General features: G+C 44.5%; 1 protein-coding gene across 5 annotated transcripts in view; it reads left to right on the forward strand.

The window, feature by feature from the left end:
- The first annotated feature begins 12,429 nt into the window (after positions 1-12,429).
- Positions 12,430-18,957, forward strand: part of ANKRD44 (ankyrin repeat domain 44) — a 311,092-nt gene continuing 304,564 nt past the window's right edge. For 2 of the 5 annotated variants that reach the window (XM_070388784.1, XM_070388781.1), the window contains exon 1: positions 12,432-12,625. In XM_070388784.1, the coding sequence (XP_070244885.1) occupies positions 12,599-12,625 (27 nt within the window). In that variant the 5' untranslated portion in view covers positions 12,432-12,598. Of the gene's footprint in view, positions 12,626-18,957 lie in introns of all 5 variants that reach the window. The other 3 variants (XM_070388779.1, XM_070388790.1, XM_070388789.1) reach the window with 3 other exon arrangements.

The following is an 18,957-nucleotide window of genomic DNA, read 5'->3' on the forward strand; positions in this document are numbered from 1 at the left end:
ATTCCTAGCTAAGTGCCTCCTACTTCCCTTTCAGACCCCAAGTGACTCTGGGAAGTCACAAGGGTGTCTCACATGTGTTCAGGAATAAATCAACATACACTAAGTGCTTCTACTTTCTCTCAGGGCTTTGGTGGGTATCCACTGAGTCTACTGAGCTCCTACAACCTGCTCCCAGCCCCATGGCTTTGCAATGTATTGCTAAAGCTCAGAGTGAAAATATCTTGCCTATAGCACAGTCCTCAGGGCTTCCCTGGTAGCTCAGCTGGTAAAGAATCTGCCTGCAATGCAGAAGAACCTGGTCAGATTCCTGGGTCGGGAAGATCCCCTGGAGAAGTGATAGGCTACCCACTCCAGTATTCTTAGACTTCCCTGGTGGCACAGATGGTAAAGAATCCACCTGCAATGTGGGAGACTTGGGCTCGATCCCTGGGTTGGGAAGATCCCCTGGAGGAGGGCATGGCAACCCACTCTAGTATTCTTGCTTGGAGAATCCCCATGGATAGAGGAGCCTGGCGGGCTGCAGTCCATGGGGTCGCAAAGAGTCAAACATGACTGAGCGACTAAGCACAGCACAGCACAGTCTTTAGTGCTCCCAAATCTGTAAAACCTTCAATGTGCCAAGGGTCATTGGTTCCTCTTCAGGCTGTACCATGCCAACACCTGCTGTGTTCTATGTAGAAATGCAGATACCATACTTCTCTCTAGTAAGTTTGCATCTATCTTCTGGGGCAGTATGCTCTTTTTCCACTCTCCTCTGTCTCATATCTGGCTCTGCAAAATTTCCTATGGTGCAACTGTGAATATACATATACATACAATGGATACTGCTGCTGCTGCTGCTGCTTCTAAGTCGATTCAGTCGTGTCCGACTCTGTGAGACCCCATAGACGGCAGCCCACCAGGCTCCCCCGTCCCTGGGATTCTCCAGGCAAGAACACTGGAATGGGTTGCCATTTCCTTCTCCAATGCATAAGAGTGAAAAGTGAAAGTAAAGTCGGTCAGTCGTGTCCGACTCTCAGCGACCCCATGGACTGTAGCCCACCAGGCTCCTCCATCCATGGGATTTTCCAGGCAAGAGCACTGGAGTGGGGTGCCACTGCCTTCTCCACAATGAATACTACTCAATCATAAAAAAAATGAAATCTTTATGGTTGAGTAGTATCCATTGTATGTATATATGTGTGTGTGTGTGTGTGTGTATATATATCTCACAATTTCTTTATCCATTCATCTATTGGTGGACACTTAGGTTGCCTCCATATTTTGGCTATTATAAATAACACTGGAATGAACATGGAGATGCATGTATCTTTTCCAAATAGTGTTTTTGTTTTCTTTGGAAACATACCCAGGGGTGGAATTCCTGGATCATATGGTAATTCTATTTTTAACATTTCATACTGTTTTCCATAGCAGAACCTCCATACTGTTTTCCATAGCAGCTGCACTATTTGGTTCTGTTTGTTGTCATTTGTTAAAGTCATGGAAATGGGGGACATTTGCCCTTAGTGATTTTTTAAAGATATATTTCACAAATTATTTAACATATTATTGAAAAGAGTGCTTTGCAAAGATAATTAAAAAGCATGTACGGCTTATTATTTTATAGGCTAATCATATACATATATATATGTATTTCTTGTTCTTGTTGGGGAGGGCAGGAGGGAGATTTGGAAATGTTCTAGGATCTGAAAACAGCAAAAAACTGATATAACTGCTAGGCTCTGTATTTCTTTAGAGGAGGATGAAACTGTTCAAGGTGATTTAGAGAAAGAGCTTTTGGAGTATGAAAGCATTAACTTCTTAACAATATCATATACATTGGGAGAGATAATTTTAGTTCAGTTAATAAAAATTTGATGGGGTATATTATGGGACAGGTACTGAGTGTGTGCATGGGATAAAAAGATGAATTTGAAATGGGTCTGCCCTCAAGGAGTTCACAGTAATGTGACAGACAAACAAATCATTGATGTTTAAAGTGTTAGACCAAGTAGTAAGAGCTTACAGTGCAGAAATCATATAAAGGTGTTAGGATTAAGTGTGTCTGGGTTGTTGAAGGAGGAGGAAATGGAACATACAGCACCTGGCACATAGGAGAAGCTCAAAAATGTTAGTTCCCTTCTCCCCTGTTTTTAGATGTAATATGTTGATCTTTATATGCAAAAATTATGATTCCATCAGCCAAATATCAAGAAGATATGGATTTAGAATTCTTTCCTTGTTGAGGGTTGCTAGTAAAGATTCCTTTGCATTAAAATTTCTTTTGATTCTTCTGAAAACTAGTGACCAATATTTACAAAATTGCTGACCAGTGCAATGGGCAAGTGAAGAACAAAGAACAGACACACAAATCAATACTCAACTATAAACCTGTGGTAAATGAACCCACTATATCTGCTAAAGATTCTTCTATCTTTGTTCCATTTCAGCAGCATTGGAAGCCTACCAAACTTTGAAAAGCAGTATGTATTAAACTTTTCTTAAGCACTCCAAGAGCATAGGTGGGTAAGGACCTACTCCTAGGGCTTGTGAGTATGAAGGTTTGGTAGAGAGACTGGAGGGAGACAGTGTGAGACTGCTGTCCACTGCGATACAAAATGTTTAAAGCCTTAGGTTTATTTAAAAGAGATATGCAAGTGCTATAATCCAAGCTATAACATACCCATTTATTTATAGAAATATGAAAACACTGCTTCAAGTTACTTACCAAGTAAATAATTTAACTCCCTGATCACCAAGTAAAAATGATGTTCCAGGAAGAAGAGCTGAGTTTATCTTGGATTTCCTGAGCTCTGGGTACACTATTTTGAACAACTTGGTCTTCAAGAGAGAAATAATTATATGTATCTCACAGATTGTGAGGCTAGTTAATGAACTAATATAATGGCTTCATTACTACATTCTTCATTTGCCTCCTGTCCTCTCTTTGAAGCACTATGACCACTAACTGTAATTTAAGACAAGACACAGAATCTGTCGGAGAAGGCCATGGCACCCCACTCCAGTACTCTTGCCTGGAAAATCCCATGGGCAGAGGAGCCCGGTAGGCTGCGGTCCATGGGGTCGCTAAGAGTTGGACACGACTGAGCGACTTCACTTTCCCTTTTCCCTTTCATGCATTGGAGAAGGAAATGGCAACCCACTCCAGTATTTTTACCTGGAGAATCCCAGGGACATGGGAGCCTGGTGGGCTGCTGTCTATGGGGTCGCACAGAGTCGGACACAACTGAAGCGACTTAGCAGCAGCAGCAGCAGCACAGAATCTGTGCTCACTTTAGCAGCACAGGCATTAAGGTCTTATATACGATGTAGTGGAACAGTATTTCATGCCTTTCCTTAGATCATCCCATTCCTTGTCGCTTTCTCTATATGATAATGCCATGCCAATTGTTTTGTCTCTCTTTTCTATTTATTTATTTCCACTTTCAAAGCATTTTCACATACATTTTGTCATATCGTTCTGTAAAATATTGAGGACAGACATTTTTAGCCTTATTTGATCAGTGATAAGTGAAGTTTTACCATTTACCCAAAGTTATATTCATTCAAAAGTACACATTTTGCATTTACTATGTGCTAGATGCTTTAAAATGAACTAGAGACTCAGAGGAGAATAAAACACAGCCCCCTGCCTAAAAGAGGAGTCAGGAAAGTAAAGAGACAATTACAGGATCAAAGGATAAGTACAAAAATAGGGGTTAAGCAGAGGGCACTAAACATAAGCCTTCAGTTCAGTTCAGTTCAGTCGCTCAGTCGTGTCTTACTCTTTTCGACCCCATGAATCGCAGCACGCCAGGCCTCCCTGTCCGTCGTCACCAACTCCCGGAGTTCACTCAGGCTCACGTCCATCAGGTCAGTGATGCCATCCAGCCATCTCATCCTCTGTCGTCCCCTGGGTCATCCTTTTCCAGGATTGGGAGGCAGAGTGAGTAAGGGAAAGCTTTATTGGTAGGTGATATCTAAATTGAGATCTGAAGGACAAGTAGAATTAACTAGATGAATATGGCATGGAGCTGGACAAGATTATAAACAGGAAACAGTGATACGCAAAGGCTCAGAGTGAGAGGAAATATGCTGCATCAGGGAAGCTGCTTTTAGCACAGTGTAGAAAGTGTGAGAAAAAAGGCAAGGCTGCCATATTTAGTCTCAGAGGTTGTGCACTGCACTACTCCAGAAATCATCATTCACATAGACTAGGATGGGAACGCCTCCAGAATTGAGCAAGCTGGCTTCCCTGCAAGAAGAAGGGTGGGTGGGAAGAGTGCAGGACCTTGAAAACCAAGCATGCTAAGGTGTCTGCCAACAGCCTGAGGGTATGGAAAGCCATGAAGGAGAGTGACTTGATTAGGCTTGTAGTTTAGAAAGATTGTACTGCCTGTGGGCTAGAGAATACTGCTACTGCTAAGTCGCTCAGTCGTGTCCAACTCTGTGCGACCCCATAGACGGCAGCCCATCAGGCTCCCCCGTCCCTGGGATTCTCCAGGCAAGAACACTGGAGTGGGTTGCCATTTCCTTCTCCAATGCATGAAAGTGAAAAGTGAAAGGGAAGTCACTCAGTCGTGACTCTTAGCGATCCCATGGACTGAAGCCCACCAGATTTCTCCATCCATGGGATTTTCCAGGCAAGAGTACTGGAGTGGGGTGCCATTGCCTTCTCCGGGGCTAGAGAATAGACCCAGGGAAAACCAGCTAGGAAGCTAGTCCCAATAAGGCAGATTGACCTGAAGTGAGGCCCTGGAGACAGCTTCCCAGGTGGCACAGTGGTAAAGAATCCACCTGCCAATAACCAGCTAGGAAGCTATCCCAATAAGGCAGATTGGCCTGAAGTGAGGCCCTGGAGACAGCTTCCCAGGTGGCACAGTGGTAAAGAATCCACCTGCCAATAACCAGCTAGGAAGCTATCCCAATAAGGCAGATTGGCCTGAAGTGAGGCCCTGGAGACAGCTTCCCAGGTGGCACAGTGGTAAAGAATCCACCTGCCAATGCAGGAGATGCTGGTTCGATCCCTGCGTCAGGAGGATCCCCTGGAAATGGCAACCAACTCCAGTATTCTTGCCTGGAAAATTCCATGGACAGAGGAGCCTGGTGGGCTACAGTCCAAGAGGTCACCAAGAGTCGGACACGACTGAGCACAAACAAAAAGGAGATTGGGATCAGAATAAGAGATAGATTTAAAAGATACAACAAAAATAGAACTGATCAGACTTGGAAGAGCCTCAGTTTTTGTTCTTAGACTAAAGGAGATCCATGGTAACGTCATTTACTGAGATGAAGACATAGGAAGAGGACTGGGCTTAGGGGAGCATTATTAGTTTTGTTTTTGGATATGCTGAGTGTGAGGTGACTTTGCCACATTCAAGATAGGAGTTGGAGAGTCTGGATATGAGGAGAAATGTGGCTGGCCTGATGCACAGAAATGCCTTTTGGCCAAAGACAAAGTGTTGTTAGCATGTGCCCAAGTGGAGCTGGTCAGAGCTGCTGCGGTTTCAAGGGAGTGGCTCAGTGGAGTGGGAGAGGGCTGAGGAGGACAGGAAGGGGAGATAAGAAAAAAGAGATATCCCTCATGAGAAGTTTGGCTGTGAAGGAGAAGAGAGAGGGAGTTGACAAATTTTGTGAATTTACGTAGTCATTTTTCTGGAGGAAGGTTGAGACGGGTGCCTTGGATTCTACAGCGTAGATTCAGTGAGGCTGAAAGGCCAGCATCAAATGTTAAACATGCCCCATCAGGGGTTTCCCTTAATACCTCTAACCACTTCTCTTCTCTGATATTCCTTTGCAGCTTCTCTTCTCTCCTTTATCACCCATCCCTTTATGTTCTAAGGTGAATCTTACTTTCTCTCCTGTTTTTGATTTGCTTTTGCAACACAGCCATCTAAAAAAGTTGAAAATAAATGGAATTTTAAAAACCAAAGTGGAACGATGGAAGTCTTAACCCAGACCAGACACAGTATTCATTGTAGCAACCCCTCACAGGGAAAATTTAAATAGCTTATTTCTAAATCACTGTAATAACTTAGCTCTTCCTACTTTGATCTAGATTTGAAAAGTTTTTTGTGTGTTGCTGAATTTTACAGTTTGCCTAGGAAAGCAAAGTAGGATTTTGAGTAAGCATTTAAAGAAAAAAAAAACAAAACAGTATATATTGAGTAGAGTTACATTTACAGCTAACATTCCCTCCATTTTCATTCTTTTAAAATCAGAAATATGCCATTATTTATTGAATTTATACTTAGTAGCCAGCACTATAAGGGATATCAAAGAATTATAAGGCATGGCTAGTGCCCACTAGAAGTTTCTAATATAATGATGGAAACAAGACAAGTACAAAATAAAGTATAAAATGTTACAGAAGATTGATATCATTAAACAATTAAATAAATAGATGAATAAAATAAAAAAAGGAAGTGCTTCACTGAATCCCACTGATTATACGTGTTTTAGAAGGTCAAGGACAGTAAAGATCAAGAGCCATGGAAGGGATTTCCTGGTCTAAAGGATGGACCTTCCAACAAACTAACCCAGAAAATAATTTTACAATATTTATTTTAGAAAAAGACTATATTTCTTCAATTCTAAGATGTCACCTTTTCACATTTTATTGATACAATAGATATAATAGCTAGCATTCATCTTGAATTTTGTACAAGGTACAAGTGCTTTATATGTGTTGACTTGTTAATATGGATCATTTCATTTATCGTATGGAAATATTTTACCTCCTCCTCCCCGAAAAAGTGCTATTAAACCATTGGTATAAACGTAAACTCCATGGCTGTTTAGAATCCAGAAATATGGGGTATGGAGGAATAAATAGTGCTCAGAGATGAAAATGTATAAAAATACATTGACAAAACTTTCTAAGCTTCTTAGCCTTGATTGCTAGGCCCTTGCTAATGACTTTGTGAGGATCACCTGTAGCCCCGATACCCTTGAACAGTAGCTAATCTGCTGCATCAAAGGCCATATCAGCTTCAAAACTAAAAAGTCTGGTCATTCAAAATTCACCCCCTTTTGGCAATCATTTACATAGCTCTGCTTGTGGCTTTCACCTAGGCTGGGAAGGTGGCTCTGATTTATTTACAAACAGGGGATCAACTATCTAAATCATCAGTGTAAAGTCAAATAGATGATTATATTGCATTGGGTTTTGCAGGAGCAGTTTGTGAGACAGAGATTGGTAAATTAAGATTGATTGTTTTTTAGGGTCGCCACCTTTAGGGAATGAGGAGCAGCTGAATGTGCTATGAATTTGTTGCATACGCCTTAGCTGATCCTAGGTGTGGGGGAGCTCTGAAATTAAGATGTCCTGAATTGGGGTTGGGGGCTGGACAAAGGCTCCCTTGCACTCATTGGATATGAATACCTCCAGGGAGAGGTTGGAATCTCCAGTGTGGCAGTTACTCTTGGCTGAGGGCAGTTCTTGGGGTTGTTGCTGTTATTCAGTTGCTAAGTCGTGTCCAACTCTTTTGTGACTCCATGGATTGTAGCTCGCCAGGCTCCTGTGTCCATGGGATTTCCTAAGCAAGAATGCTGGAGTGGGTTGTAATTTCCTTTTCCAGGGGATCTACCTGACCGAGGGATCAAACTTGTGTCTCCTGCATTGGTAGGCGGATTCTTTACCTCTGTGCCACCAGGAAGGCCCAAGGTTCTTGTGGGAGAAGACTCAAATGCAGGCTGTCAGCAGGTAATACTCCCAGGAATTGGGCTTTGGTCCTGAAGGTAGCAACTGGGTGGCATACCACAGCATTCACTACAGTAATGTATATTGTAGATCTGGAAATTCTGTTTTCTCAAGTCCATTGCTTCTTTTTTTCTATTATAAAGTGAGTTCCCTGGAAAGAACTAATATAATAGTAATATGTAGAATATCATAACAGTGAATAATGAGTTCATAGTTGGTAGTAATATCAGAAACATTCTGAGCATAAAAGCAAATCCATATCTATATGTGTTCAGTCCAGTGAAGACAGACAGCTATCCCCTCAATGATGGAAGTGGTCCAATACAATCAACCAGTCTGTTACCAGGTGACTTGGCACTGAAAAATGTGCCATACTAGAACTCATTGGATGTTGTTGTCATTAGATATAAACCTCACTGTGGGGAGGCCTATGTTCTGAGCCCAAGTATAGATAGCCTTTATTCCTGAAGTCATGGCTACTTTGTATAAGCACTGCAGTAGGTGGAGCAGGAGACCAGCTTCATCAATTGTGTCATCCCCCTTGACTTTTTTTTTTCTTTTTCCCTTCCCCACCACCTTGACGCCAGGGGGCCATTTTCTGCTTATCTCTGTGGCCTCAATACCAATGCAAGTGCTAAGCCTCCAATGGTGGTGGTTTAGTCGCTAAGTCGTGTTCAACTCTTGCCACCCCATGGGATGTAGGCTGCCAGGCTCCTCTGTCCATGGAATTTCCCAGGCAAGAATACTGGAGTGGCTTGCCATTTCCTTCTCCAATCCCCCTTGACTATAGAAAACTTTCTCTGAGTGAATGTACACAAATATCCTAACACATTGTGCCCACTCTTTAAAGAGCATCCATATACCTCTTCCTTAAACATCTCTGTCCCAATACTTTTGCTCCCAAGTTATTGACCATTCAGGAAAACCGTCAGCTATTGCCCATGGATGAGTGTAGGTCTATACTTCTGGCCATCTCTCAATCTAGACAAAGGAGACGTACTGTGCTCCGGACATTCCTTGTGCTAAGATAATTTCCCTTCAGTACTACTGTCAGGGACATTCCTCATAGGAATGCTAATGCTAAAACAGACCACTTCCAGCTTCTGCCAGCATATGGAGGAGAACTGTATGTAAACCAGTTAACTGGTTGAAGATGAAGCAATATACCAATAGTAAGAGCCAAAGGAACCTGAGTCACTGGCTAAGGCACCTAGTGCTTTCCAGGCCTGCTCAAGCTGTCTTTTACATACCACTTCTACTAGATGAAGGACTGCTTTTGTGCATGCCCAACCTTATGGGTTGATGGGTCAGATAACAACCGGTTCATGATGGGCAGCTGAGGTTGCATAGTCATTTGATGTCTCATGTCCAGTCATTCAAATTCAGTAGCCCAAGATAGGTACAATTTCTCAAATGGAGAATTGTTATCTGCAGAAGAGGGCATGGCTTTGTTGTGAAGCTAAAGAAGGCTGTATTGTGGGTCTTCTATCAGAGTTTTCCTTTCCCTGGTATACAATGTAGAAAAAGACGACTCTGTAGTAGGACCTTATGATCCAGAGGAACCAAATTTGCAACTTTTAGGTATCATGGGATTCCTCTGGATCATAAGGTCCCATTATGGAGTCTTCTTTTTCTACACTGTATACCAGGGACATTGTTATCTCCATTTCATCAAGTATATATTACTACTGAGTCCGAGTTACTTTAACCAATGAAGCAAACTGTTGAAGTCACTTTCAATTTATGAACTCACACATTAAATCCAGACTTTCTGGTAAATGCACCCATACCAGTAAATTTAGCTCAATCTTTTTACTCTTTATTTTTCCTGGAACTTGACCAAGAACTGTTTGACCTTTCACAAAACCATGTCACCAATGACAACACCAGTGCTGATATGTGAGTTGCTAGTAAAACACATTCATATTGGATTGCATTTGTAATTCTCTCAGATTGGTTCTACATACAATTAGGTGCAAGTATCTTATTATTATGTCTTCTGACAGAGCTGTGTTTTAGCATTTACTTATTGAAATACACATTAATTATAAATCACTTTCCTTTTATTTTCCTTATTATACAATTAGGGCATTATGTTGATTTGGAGAGAAATTTGCATAGGTAGGTAATATTACCTATGAATTTCATTTCGTAGTAATGAAAATGTTAAAAATACTAGTTATAAAAGGAGATGATGGGTCTGAAAGGGCTGAGAACTGCATGCCCCTCCTTTCAGATCAGGTCCCAGGAACTTATGTGTAGACATGCCCGTGATGAACCAAAGTGGATCTTGAGTACATCTGCCAAATCAAGCCATTTGTTATCACTCTTCTGAAAGTCAGCTATATTTAGGTAGAGAAATCAGGGTCTTATTGTTACTTATTAATACAAAGCCATGAAGGATGGTATTAGTAAATAGACAAACCGACAACAGCACTGAAGAACTGCTTCACAGATGCAACAAAAGCAAACTATTTTGTGTTTGAGGGAGGCCTTGGAAAGAAATCTTTTTGTCTCTGTGCATCACTGAGGACTGTGGAAGCCAGGAGAGTGCTTTCTTGTCTGTGTGATCTGAATCCCAAGTCCATGGTTAGATAATAAATGGGAGAATGCCAAGCAAATGCTACCACCCTTCTTTTCTCAAATAGTCTTGGGGAGGCTCTGAAAGTGGGGAGGAAGAGTCCACATTTGATTTTTGAATTAAGGGTAGATAGGAAGGAAAGTTATGACCAACCTAGATAGCATATTAAAAAGCAGGGATATTGCTTTGCCAACAAAGGTCCGTGTAGTCAAGGCTATGGTTTTTCCAGTGGTCATGTATGGATGTGAGAGTTGGACTGTGAAGAAAGCTGAGCGCCAAAGAATTGATGCTTTTGAACTGTGGTGTTGGAGAAGACTCTTGAGAGTCCCTTGGACTGCAAGGAGATCCAACCAGTCAATCCTAAAGGAGATCAGTCCTGGGTGTTCATTGGAAGGACTGATGCTGAAGCTGAAACTCCAATACTTTGGCCACCTCATGCGAAGAGTTGACTCATTGGAAAAGACCCTGATGCTGGGAAGGACTGGGGGCAGGAGGAGAAGGGGGACGACAGAGGATGAGATGGCTGGATGGCATTACATGAGTTTGAGCAAGCTCTGGGAGTTGGTGATGGACAGGGAGGCCTGGCGTGCTGTGATTCATGGGGTCCCAAAGAGTTGGACACGACTGAGCGACTGAACTGAACTGACTGTAGTTTTGGTTTTCTGTTCAATGTAGGTTTATTCCATGACATGCCAGGCACGTGGATCAGCCTGGGAGCAGCACCCATCCACTTGCCCACTTAACTCTTCCTCTAGCAGAATCTCAACTCTTGTCACTTTCTCAGGGAAACCCATCTTCACCTACCAGTCTGGCTTGATTCCTCAGTCATGGATTTCTTTACAAGTATTTTTCCCCCCTGTCAACCCTTATCTCAGTCTGTAATTACATTCATTAGCGGTGATTATTTATGTCAGACATCTCCTAAGACTAAGTATCTTGGATGTTTATGCTCCTCCTTTCATATTGTGTCTAGCCAGCATCTGGTGCAAAGTCAGCACTCAGTACATAGTTGTTGAATGACTAAGCGTGCATGCATGCTAAGTTTCTTCAGTCCTGTTCCACTCTTTGCGACTCTATGGACTGTAGCCCACCAGGCTCCTCTGTCCATGGGGATTCTCCAGGCAGCAAGAATCTGGAATGGGTTGCCATTTCCTTCTCCATGAATGAATAAGCATTTGCTCCAAATTCCACAAGTATTAACACTTTACTATGATTACAAAAATTACTGTTGTGTGTGTGTCCCATGCTCTTTGACAGCTGGGTCTTCTATCTGTTGAAGAGTAGGGTAACTGGATTTTGTAGAAATGAGTGAGTCAACTGGTGGAAACCCTCAAAAACCCAATTAATGCAGCAGTACAAGACCGTTTCTCCTGTAACATTACTCCATCTTCTTCGTCCCCAAATCAAAACCCAATGTTTGAATTTAACGATGGGGTTCTGCGTGTCTAGCTGGGAAGCAGCTGGAGAACAAGGTGAAAGGGCCAGAGCCCCACGTCCCTACCCTCCAAGCGTTTCACAAAAACTAGCTAAAGAATGAGTCAGGGTCTCCCTGTTAAACAAAGAGAGCACCAGCCTTGTGGTCCTTGACCAGGTGGGATAATTTGAAGCGCTGGGAGGATTCAGGACTAGGGAGAGGTTTAGAGGAAGGCGTGTGGTCCATTCTCCTGGTTTGAAATTGGCTACAAGTGAATGCAGCCTTTATTGCCCCTCGGGTGTATCCACAGGGAGTGCTCACGAGGTTTTGTGTGTGTGTCGCGGGGCGGGGGGCGGTGAGACAGGGCGAGGGGAGGGGTCACGATCAGCAACCCCCCCACCCCTCCCCAGCCCGGGGGCCTCTAAACGTGCACGCCCTGCGTGGGGGCAGCGTGGGCGGCCCGGGGGCCCGGTCCCTATAGTCCGCGCGCAGTGTGCAGGTGCCGAAAGCAGGCGGCAGTCTGACCCCACCGTGGCGCGCCCGGTGCGGGAGCCGGCGAGCACCCCGAGCCGCGGGCTGCGAGGCGCGGCCGCGGGCGGCAGGAGGCAGCGTCGGCCCAGGCGGCGCGGCGGCGAGCGAGGCAGCGCGCGGTGATGTCAGTGGCGGCCCGGCTGGCAGCAGCCGGTACTTCCTGTATAAAGGCGGGCGGGCTCGGCTGCAAACCCTACTAGCCAGTGTCAGCCTCTCGGCGGGAGGAGGAGGAGAAGGCGGAGGAGGAGGAGGAGCAGGGGGAGGGCTGTCAAATTCGGGAGCCAGATTTTTTTCCCTTCCCTTGGCAATCCCTTCCGCTTCCCCGGCTCCTGGAGTGACATCTGCGGACCGGGGACCTGTATGTGTGTGCGCGCGAAGGAGCGGAAGAATGGCAGTGCTCAAACTCACCGACCAGGTAGGGGGCGGCGGCGCCAGCGGGCGGGACGCGCGGGCGCAGGGCGGCGCGGAGCCCCGGCGGGGGGATGGGGGCGCGGCACGGAGCGCGCCCGCGAGCTGTTTACTCGCGGCGAAGGGGAGGAGTGTGTGCGGCCACCGGCTGCTCAGAAAGCCGGCGGCTGCAGCCCTTCTCCCCGGCTCGGTCCCCGCCCTGGGCCGTCGGAACTGCGCGCTCGGCTCGGCGGCTGGGGCGCCCCGGGGGCTGGGGAAGGGGCGCCGGGGCTCTAGCTGGGGTGCGGGGGTGCGTTGTCCACGGGCCCGGGCTGGGCAGGGGGAGGGGAGGCTCGAGGTGCTCCTCCGGCGCTGCGCAGCTTGGGCTCCGCCAGCCCGGGCGGGCCGGAGAGAGGCTGGTGCGCGCCGCCGGGAGGAGGAAGGTGGATGGAGAGGGAGAAGGATCGCAGCCTGGGACCCTTTTCCCAGCCAAGCTGGAGACCGGCCCAGACCGCGGCTCTCGTGTGGTCGGGGTGTCTTTATCCTTTTGACATGACACCCCGACTTCCTCTTTGGTAGCCCAGAGGCTGTGTGCGTGGTGCACGATGGAGATCTCTGGCACGGCTGTCCCTAGAGGAGGTGAAGTTCGGCCCGGGGTTCCACTCACAGACGGTGGGCTACCCTCTGCCTGTGTTCATGAGCTTTGTCGCTTTCCGTCTAAGCCATAGCACGGGGTAGCTCTGGAGCCCTTTGCCTGGAGAGGTGGGGATGTTTGCTGGCTCGGTTGACGGTCCTCGCTGGAGGTCTGTGGCACGAGACACCCCTACCTTTGCGGACGCTGCTACTCTGAGGGCATTGACACTCACAAGCGCCCAACCAAGTTGTATGACAAAACTCTGTAACTCCTTCTACGAAAAAAGGAAACAGCTTCCTTTTATTTCTTTTGCCATTTATTCATGGATAGTGAAATGAACATTGTTTTGAGGTCCTCGTAGGCAGAGAGGCAGACTTGACTTTGACACAGGCGGTCAAACATGCCAGTCCTTGGTGTTTTAAACATCTCATACTTCTCAAGTGGGTTGCATCTGGTGCCTCCCTGTCCTCAGTATCCAGCCAGAACTTCCTGAGACTTAAGTGCAATCAATCACCACATTAATTTGTTCTCCTGCCTTTAGAGTCAAAGTTTTGCTTTGCTTTCTGTAAGTATTTACAGGCTTTTAAATTTTTCTTTTTATATGGGGGAGGGATCACTGAATTAAAATGAACGTTATTGTTAAATTTAGCAGGAGGAGCAGCTGTTAGTGATGAATCTATTTGTTTCCATTGGTTCCAGAGCTTTTAAGAGTACTTGTAAGTTGATATTAGTTTAGCCCTCCCCCCAACTCCCCACCTTTTAGTCACATACTTTGACAACTGTTAGACATTTGTTTTAAATCTTTCGATTTTAGTCTGCCTTGGTCATGTTATCTTTTGTTATTGCAAGTTACTATACTTCTCTGTTAATTTCTAAATATTCATCTTCAAAGTACACAAAATGCTTCTAATAGGTGTTGTCATTTTCACATACACAAATGAATTTTACATAGAACTTTAGAGCTGGAAGGGATGCCAAAGGTGATCTTCACCCAAATCCTTAATTTTTTTAATGAAGAAACTGAGGTCTAGACCAGAGAAGCATGTCTTCCTCAAGGACACAGCTCTTGACTTGCAGGGCAGAGATGCACTCCTGTCTCCTGCCTTCCAGATTCCTGTCCTTTCTTCTAGGGATGGTTGATACCTCCTTCTGTCTTGTCATCGGCTGTGTTGAAAGGCTGACAAGAAGGCATCCTCTGATAAATCAGGATCAACACTGGTGAAAAGCATTTTTTGATTTTAGAAAGTTATTCTCCAGGACTTGGTGGAGTAGAACTTTCAAAGAGTTTCTCTTTTAAAGTGTTTTTGAATACATCCCTACCCTTCCCCCAACAAACCAGTCTCCCTGTGGAGGGCAAGAAAGGGTTGTATAACGTTTATTTGATTCCATCTCATGATGCATAACGGGAAACTAAGGAGTTCTGAGATTGATGGACACCTAAAAGTTGACAGCCTATGGGGCAAAGCCTGAGGGAGAGGAGGTGGACTGGGTGGGGTAGAGTGGTGAACAATTATGGTTTCTGGGAGGCCTTAGGTCCAGGAAGTGTGTGGTCTTTCTTGCCTTATATAGTCTTACCTTTTAGTTTGAAACTCTAAATTCTTAGAAACTGGTTCTTAACCTCCTCAGAGGCTTAAAAACCCTTTGCTTAAACTCCTACTACAGGAACTTTGCTTCACCGTTATGGTAGGGAGCCACCTGCTTCAGATCTGGACCTTAGAGTTTGTAGAAATGCCTCGCTCTCCACTCAGCTGTGTGTTAAAACAATCACATGTTAATTCCCTCTCATTTGTTTAATGCCCTGTTTGCAAGGTGGATCTTGTTTTTGTCAAAGTTCTTGGACTTTTAGTATGAAGACACATTTTTGTGTTAATAACCTGAATCACTAATTGTCTTGGCTTTTTTATTATTTAGGTTTTTGTTTGTTTTTGAGTTTTGTAATTTGTTTAATTGATGTAACTGATTTATAATAGATAAGTTTCATGTGTACATGAAAGAATTGACATTTCCTGTCCTGCTGAAACTGGGTGCAGGAGATTGCTGGCGATGGTGGTCACCTCCTCGGTAGTCAGTCCCTTGCTGACATCTCTGTCATGCAAGAGGAGGAAAATGCCTTTTCCTGGCTCTGTTTTGGGTGAGTTGAAAGGAGGAAGGGAGAGGCAAGTGTGGGGTTTAGTTTTTTTTTTTTCTTTTTTCACTATGAAAAGGAACTAGGAGCTATTGCTGCAAATAGATTTGGCATTGAGCACTTCTGCATTTGTAACTGTGTCTCTTCTGTTTTCCCCTTCACACAATAGACATCATTTTTCTTACAGCTTTAGGGGGACTGATCTTCCTGGTTTGCCAAGTCTGATGGGTTTTCAAGGATATGGGACTTTTGGTACTAAAACCAGGAAATTCTAGGCAAATCAGGACAAGCTGATCACCCTATACAGCACAGAACACACTCACCTATGTAATAACATAACAAGGTAATTATTTCCTCATTGATGGATATTGGGATGTTTATATATTTGTAAAGTGAGATAATTTTAAGTTTGGAAAGAATTTCTTTACATCTAAATGTAATACATCTTAGTTAAAGATAGATGTGAAATTCCTTGCAATATTGAACTTTATGGGATGAGGGGGGTCTTCTTTATGTCCTATAGTGAAGGCATTGCAGTGATTTTAAGAATGTCGTATCTTCAACCTGGCCTGGTGCCCCCTCCCCAAAGTTTTTCAAAGTTCTGAAGCAGAATGGTAAGTTCTGTCGGACCTTTGAAATGTTCACCATTCTTTCCTGAATTTGCTAGTGACAGCAGAATGCCATCTCCTTCTCTAGGACTCTTGCTGTAGGTGGCCCTTTTGGAGCTTCCTGCCTGGAGGCCTTCTGGTTTGGTGTCCTCTTGCCAAGTCCTGGCTCACATTTTAGTCACTCACCTCCTTGCCAAAGGCAATGGCTGGCAGCTGTGGCAGTGGCAAGAAACTGGAAATCCTGCAACTTTGAAAGCAGCGTTTCTAGCCCATAGTGTGGGGCTCGTTACATATTTTACTGGGCTGCCCTAGTCCTCCCAGCAGCGCTGGGCTTATAGCAAACTCTGTGTCCAGTCCTGCCTTCAGCAGAGAAGGGAAAATAAAAGCTTCATTCTTTGGACCCTTCTCTGGTTGTTTTGAGATGCAGTCACGTGGTTTGGGGAGTGCACTTGAGGACTGGTGTTTCATGGCCGAGACCTAATAATGGCTTACATTATTGTGATCTTATTATATGCTGGGCCCTTGCCGTGAATCATCTGTCTTAATCTTACAGCCATACAAGGAGGTAGGTGGTGGTGTGATTCCTGCTTTACAGATGAATAAAGAGGCTAATTGACTTGTTCGAGGTCACATGCCCAGTAAGTGATGGAGTGCAGTGTCCTGCACAGCAGTCTGATTGCACAGGTGGGGCTCTAACCACATGGCTGTACTTACAATAGTTGAAAGGGCAGTGTAGCTGAAGCCTTTACAGATGCCCGCTCTTCTTTACCGGGGAGCCATCAGGTGAGCCAGACTCCCACAGTAGGTATGGCAGAGTCAGGAGCTGTTCTGAGGTCTCTGCTCCTGCCAGACTAGTGCCTGGCTTATCCTGTTTGCCTTTCACCTCCCTACCCTAGAGAATGATGTGTTGATTGGTGAGTTGGTGATTTTTTTTTTTTTTTGGTCATTAGCAAATAAACTATGATCATTGTAGAAAAATCAGAAAGCTAGATAACCAAAAAGAAAACCTGTTTAAACCATCTGAAGTCTCTATATCTGTATACTCAGAGCTACTCTTGACAGCTTGATATATTTCCTTCTAGTCTTCTGTCTAGGTAGCCAGGTGAGAATTTAAAATTTTCCACCTGATGATATCTTTCTCTTGAGCGTAAAGGTTATACCTATGATGTTTAGACCAGTGGCTTTTCCAAATAAATTGAAATTTATGCCTGTCAATAAACTGGCTGCTTTAGTGTAAATACAACAGCAGTACACAAGGTCTAGCCCTGGATTGACTGAAACTGTTTTTAAGATTTCAACTTTTACTTCCTCTTTTTCTCTAAACAGAGAGTAAATATAAACTCAAAAAAGGCACACTTGTTTGTGCCAGCAACAGGCCTGAAGCATTTTTTAAAAAGATTCCTGTGTCGTCAATATAATGTGAATTTTTATAGGTGAAAGTAGAACATGAAATAATTTAAAAACAGGGGCTACAGAGATCTGATAATCTGTGGTTTCCAAATTGCATAAACTATGGTTCTTTTTGTTTTTTCCCAAGGAAAATTCCATATTGAAGCTCAATATATAATAGAGGTTGGTGGGAGTAGTAACAAGGCCCTTTCAAGGATTATTTGCATTTAGTATTATTTGAAAACGCCCTGTAAAACTGCTGGTGACTGGGTCAGTTTTTTTTTTCCCCCCTGAAACACTATGTACTTCAAAAACAGATATGTGTTTATGGTTGATTAGGAGTTACATAGAACATGGATGGCCATATTATTTTGATTCAAACTGGGACACCTTTGAGAATGATACAGGGTACTATTAAATATTAGGTTGAGGAAACAGGTGTGGCTGTCCCCAGTGAACCTGGACACATGGGCACACCACTTAGACTGTGTTTGCTCACTTCAGACTTAACAGTAATAGTGAGACCAGTCACACTCTTTCCAGTCTGAAGCAGGTATAATAAAGACTATTTTATGACCTTATGTAAGGCCAGAGTTGGAAACTGGGTTTGTTCTCATGTATTAGTTCTGACCAGTTAGCTAGGAATGGGTGGGTGTGGGGGTGGGGAGGGGAGATTTCAGGAGGAATATGTCAGAAGCACTGTGGCTCTTGCAGCCGGAGATGGGGAAACTGTGATGACTGATAATCATTGTTTGCTGTGGACATAGGATAAGGGAGAGGTGACATATATTGTGCCTTAGCCAACCCTTGGCCAGTCAGATTAACCTCTGTGGGCCTGCTGCTGCTGCTAAGTCTCTTCAGTCGTGTCCGACTCTGTGTGACCCCATAGACGGCAGCCCACCTGGTTCCCCCGTCCCTGGGATTCTCCAGGCAAGAACACTGGAGTGGGCTGCCATTTCCTTCTCCAGTGCTTGAAAGTGAAAAGTGAAAGGGAAGTCGTTCAGTCATGTCCGATTCTTAGCGACCCTGTGGACTGCAGCCTACCAGGCTCTTCTGTCCATGGGATTTTCCAGGCGAGAGTACTGGAGTGGGTTGCCATTGCCTTCTCCCTGTGGGCCTGAGGCTCCTCTTTATAAAATGAAGAGAGTGGACTGGCTGCCTCTCCAGTGCCCAGGCTCCACCCCCTTGCTGTGTGACTTAGCCCTCCATGGGTGGTGGTGGTGCTGGTGGTATAGTGGTATAGATAATTGTCTAGTACTCTGTTAATTGGGCCAAGCAAAGAAAATAATCATGTAGTCCACCTTTGGGCCATTTTAAGCTGTACTAAGTCAATGTTTGCTTATATTTCTTGGTTCTCGTTTGTCTCTAATCCCCTCCTTCACACCCCTGTGTAACTTTCTAAGGTATCTTTTTTTTTTTTTTTAATTTTATTTATTTATTTGGCTGTTCTGGGTCTTTGTTGCCGTGTGGGCTTTTCTCTAGTTGTGGCAAGCGAGGGCTACTCTAGTTGTGGTGTGTGGGCTTCTCACTGTAGTGGCTTCTTTTGTTGCAGAGCATGGACTCCAGAGCACAGGCCCAATAGTTGTGGAGCACTGGCTTAGTTG

Source organism: Bos mutus, chromosome 2 (assembly GCF_027580195.1).
Source record: "Bos mutus isolate GX-2022 chromosome 2, NWIPB_WYAK_1.1, whole genome shotgun sequence".
Taxonomy (NCBI): Eukaryota; Metazoa; Chordata; class Mammalia; order Artiodactyla; family Bovidae; genus Bos; species Bos mutus.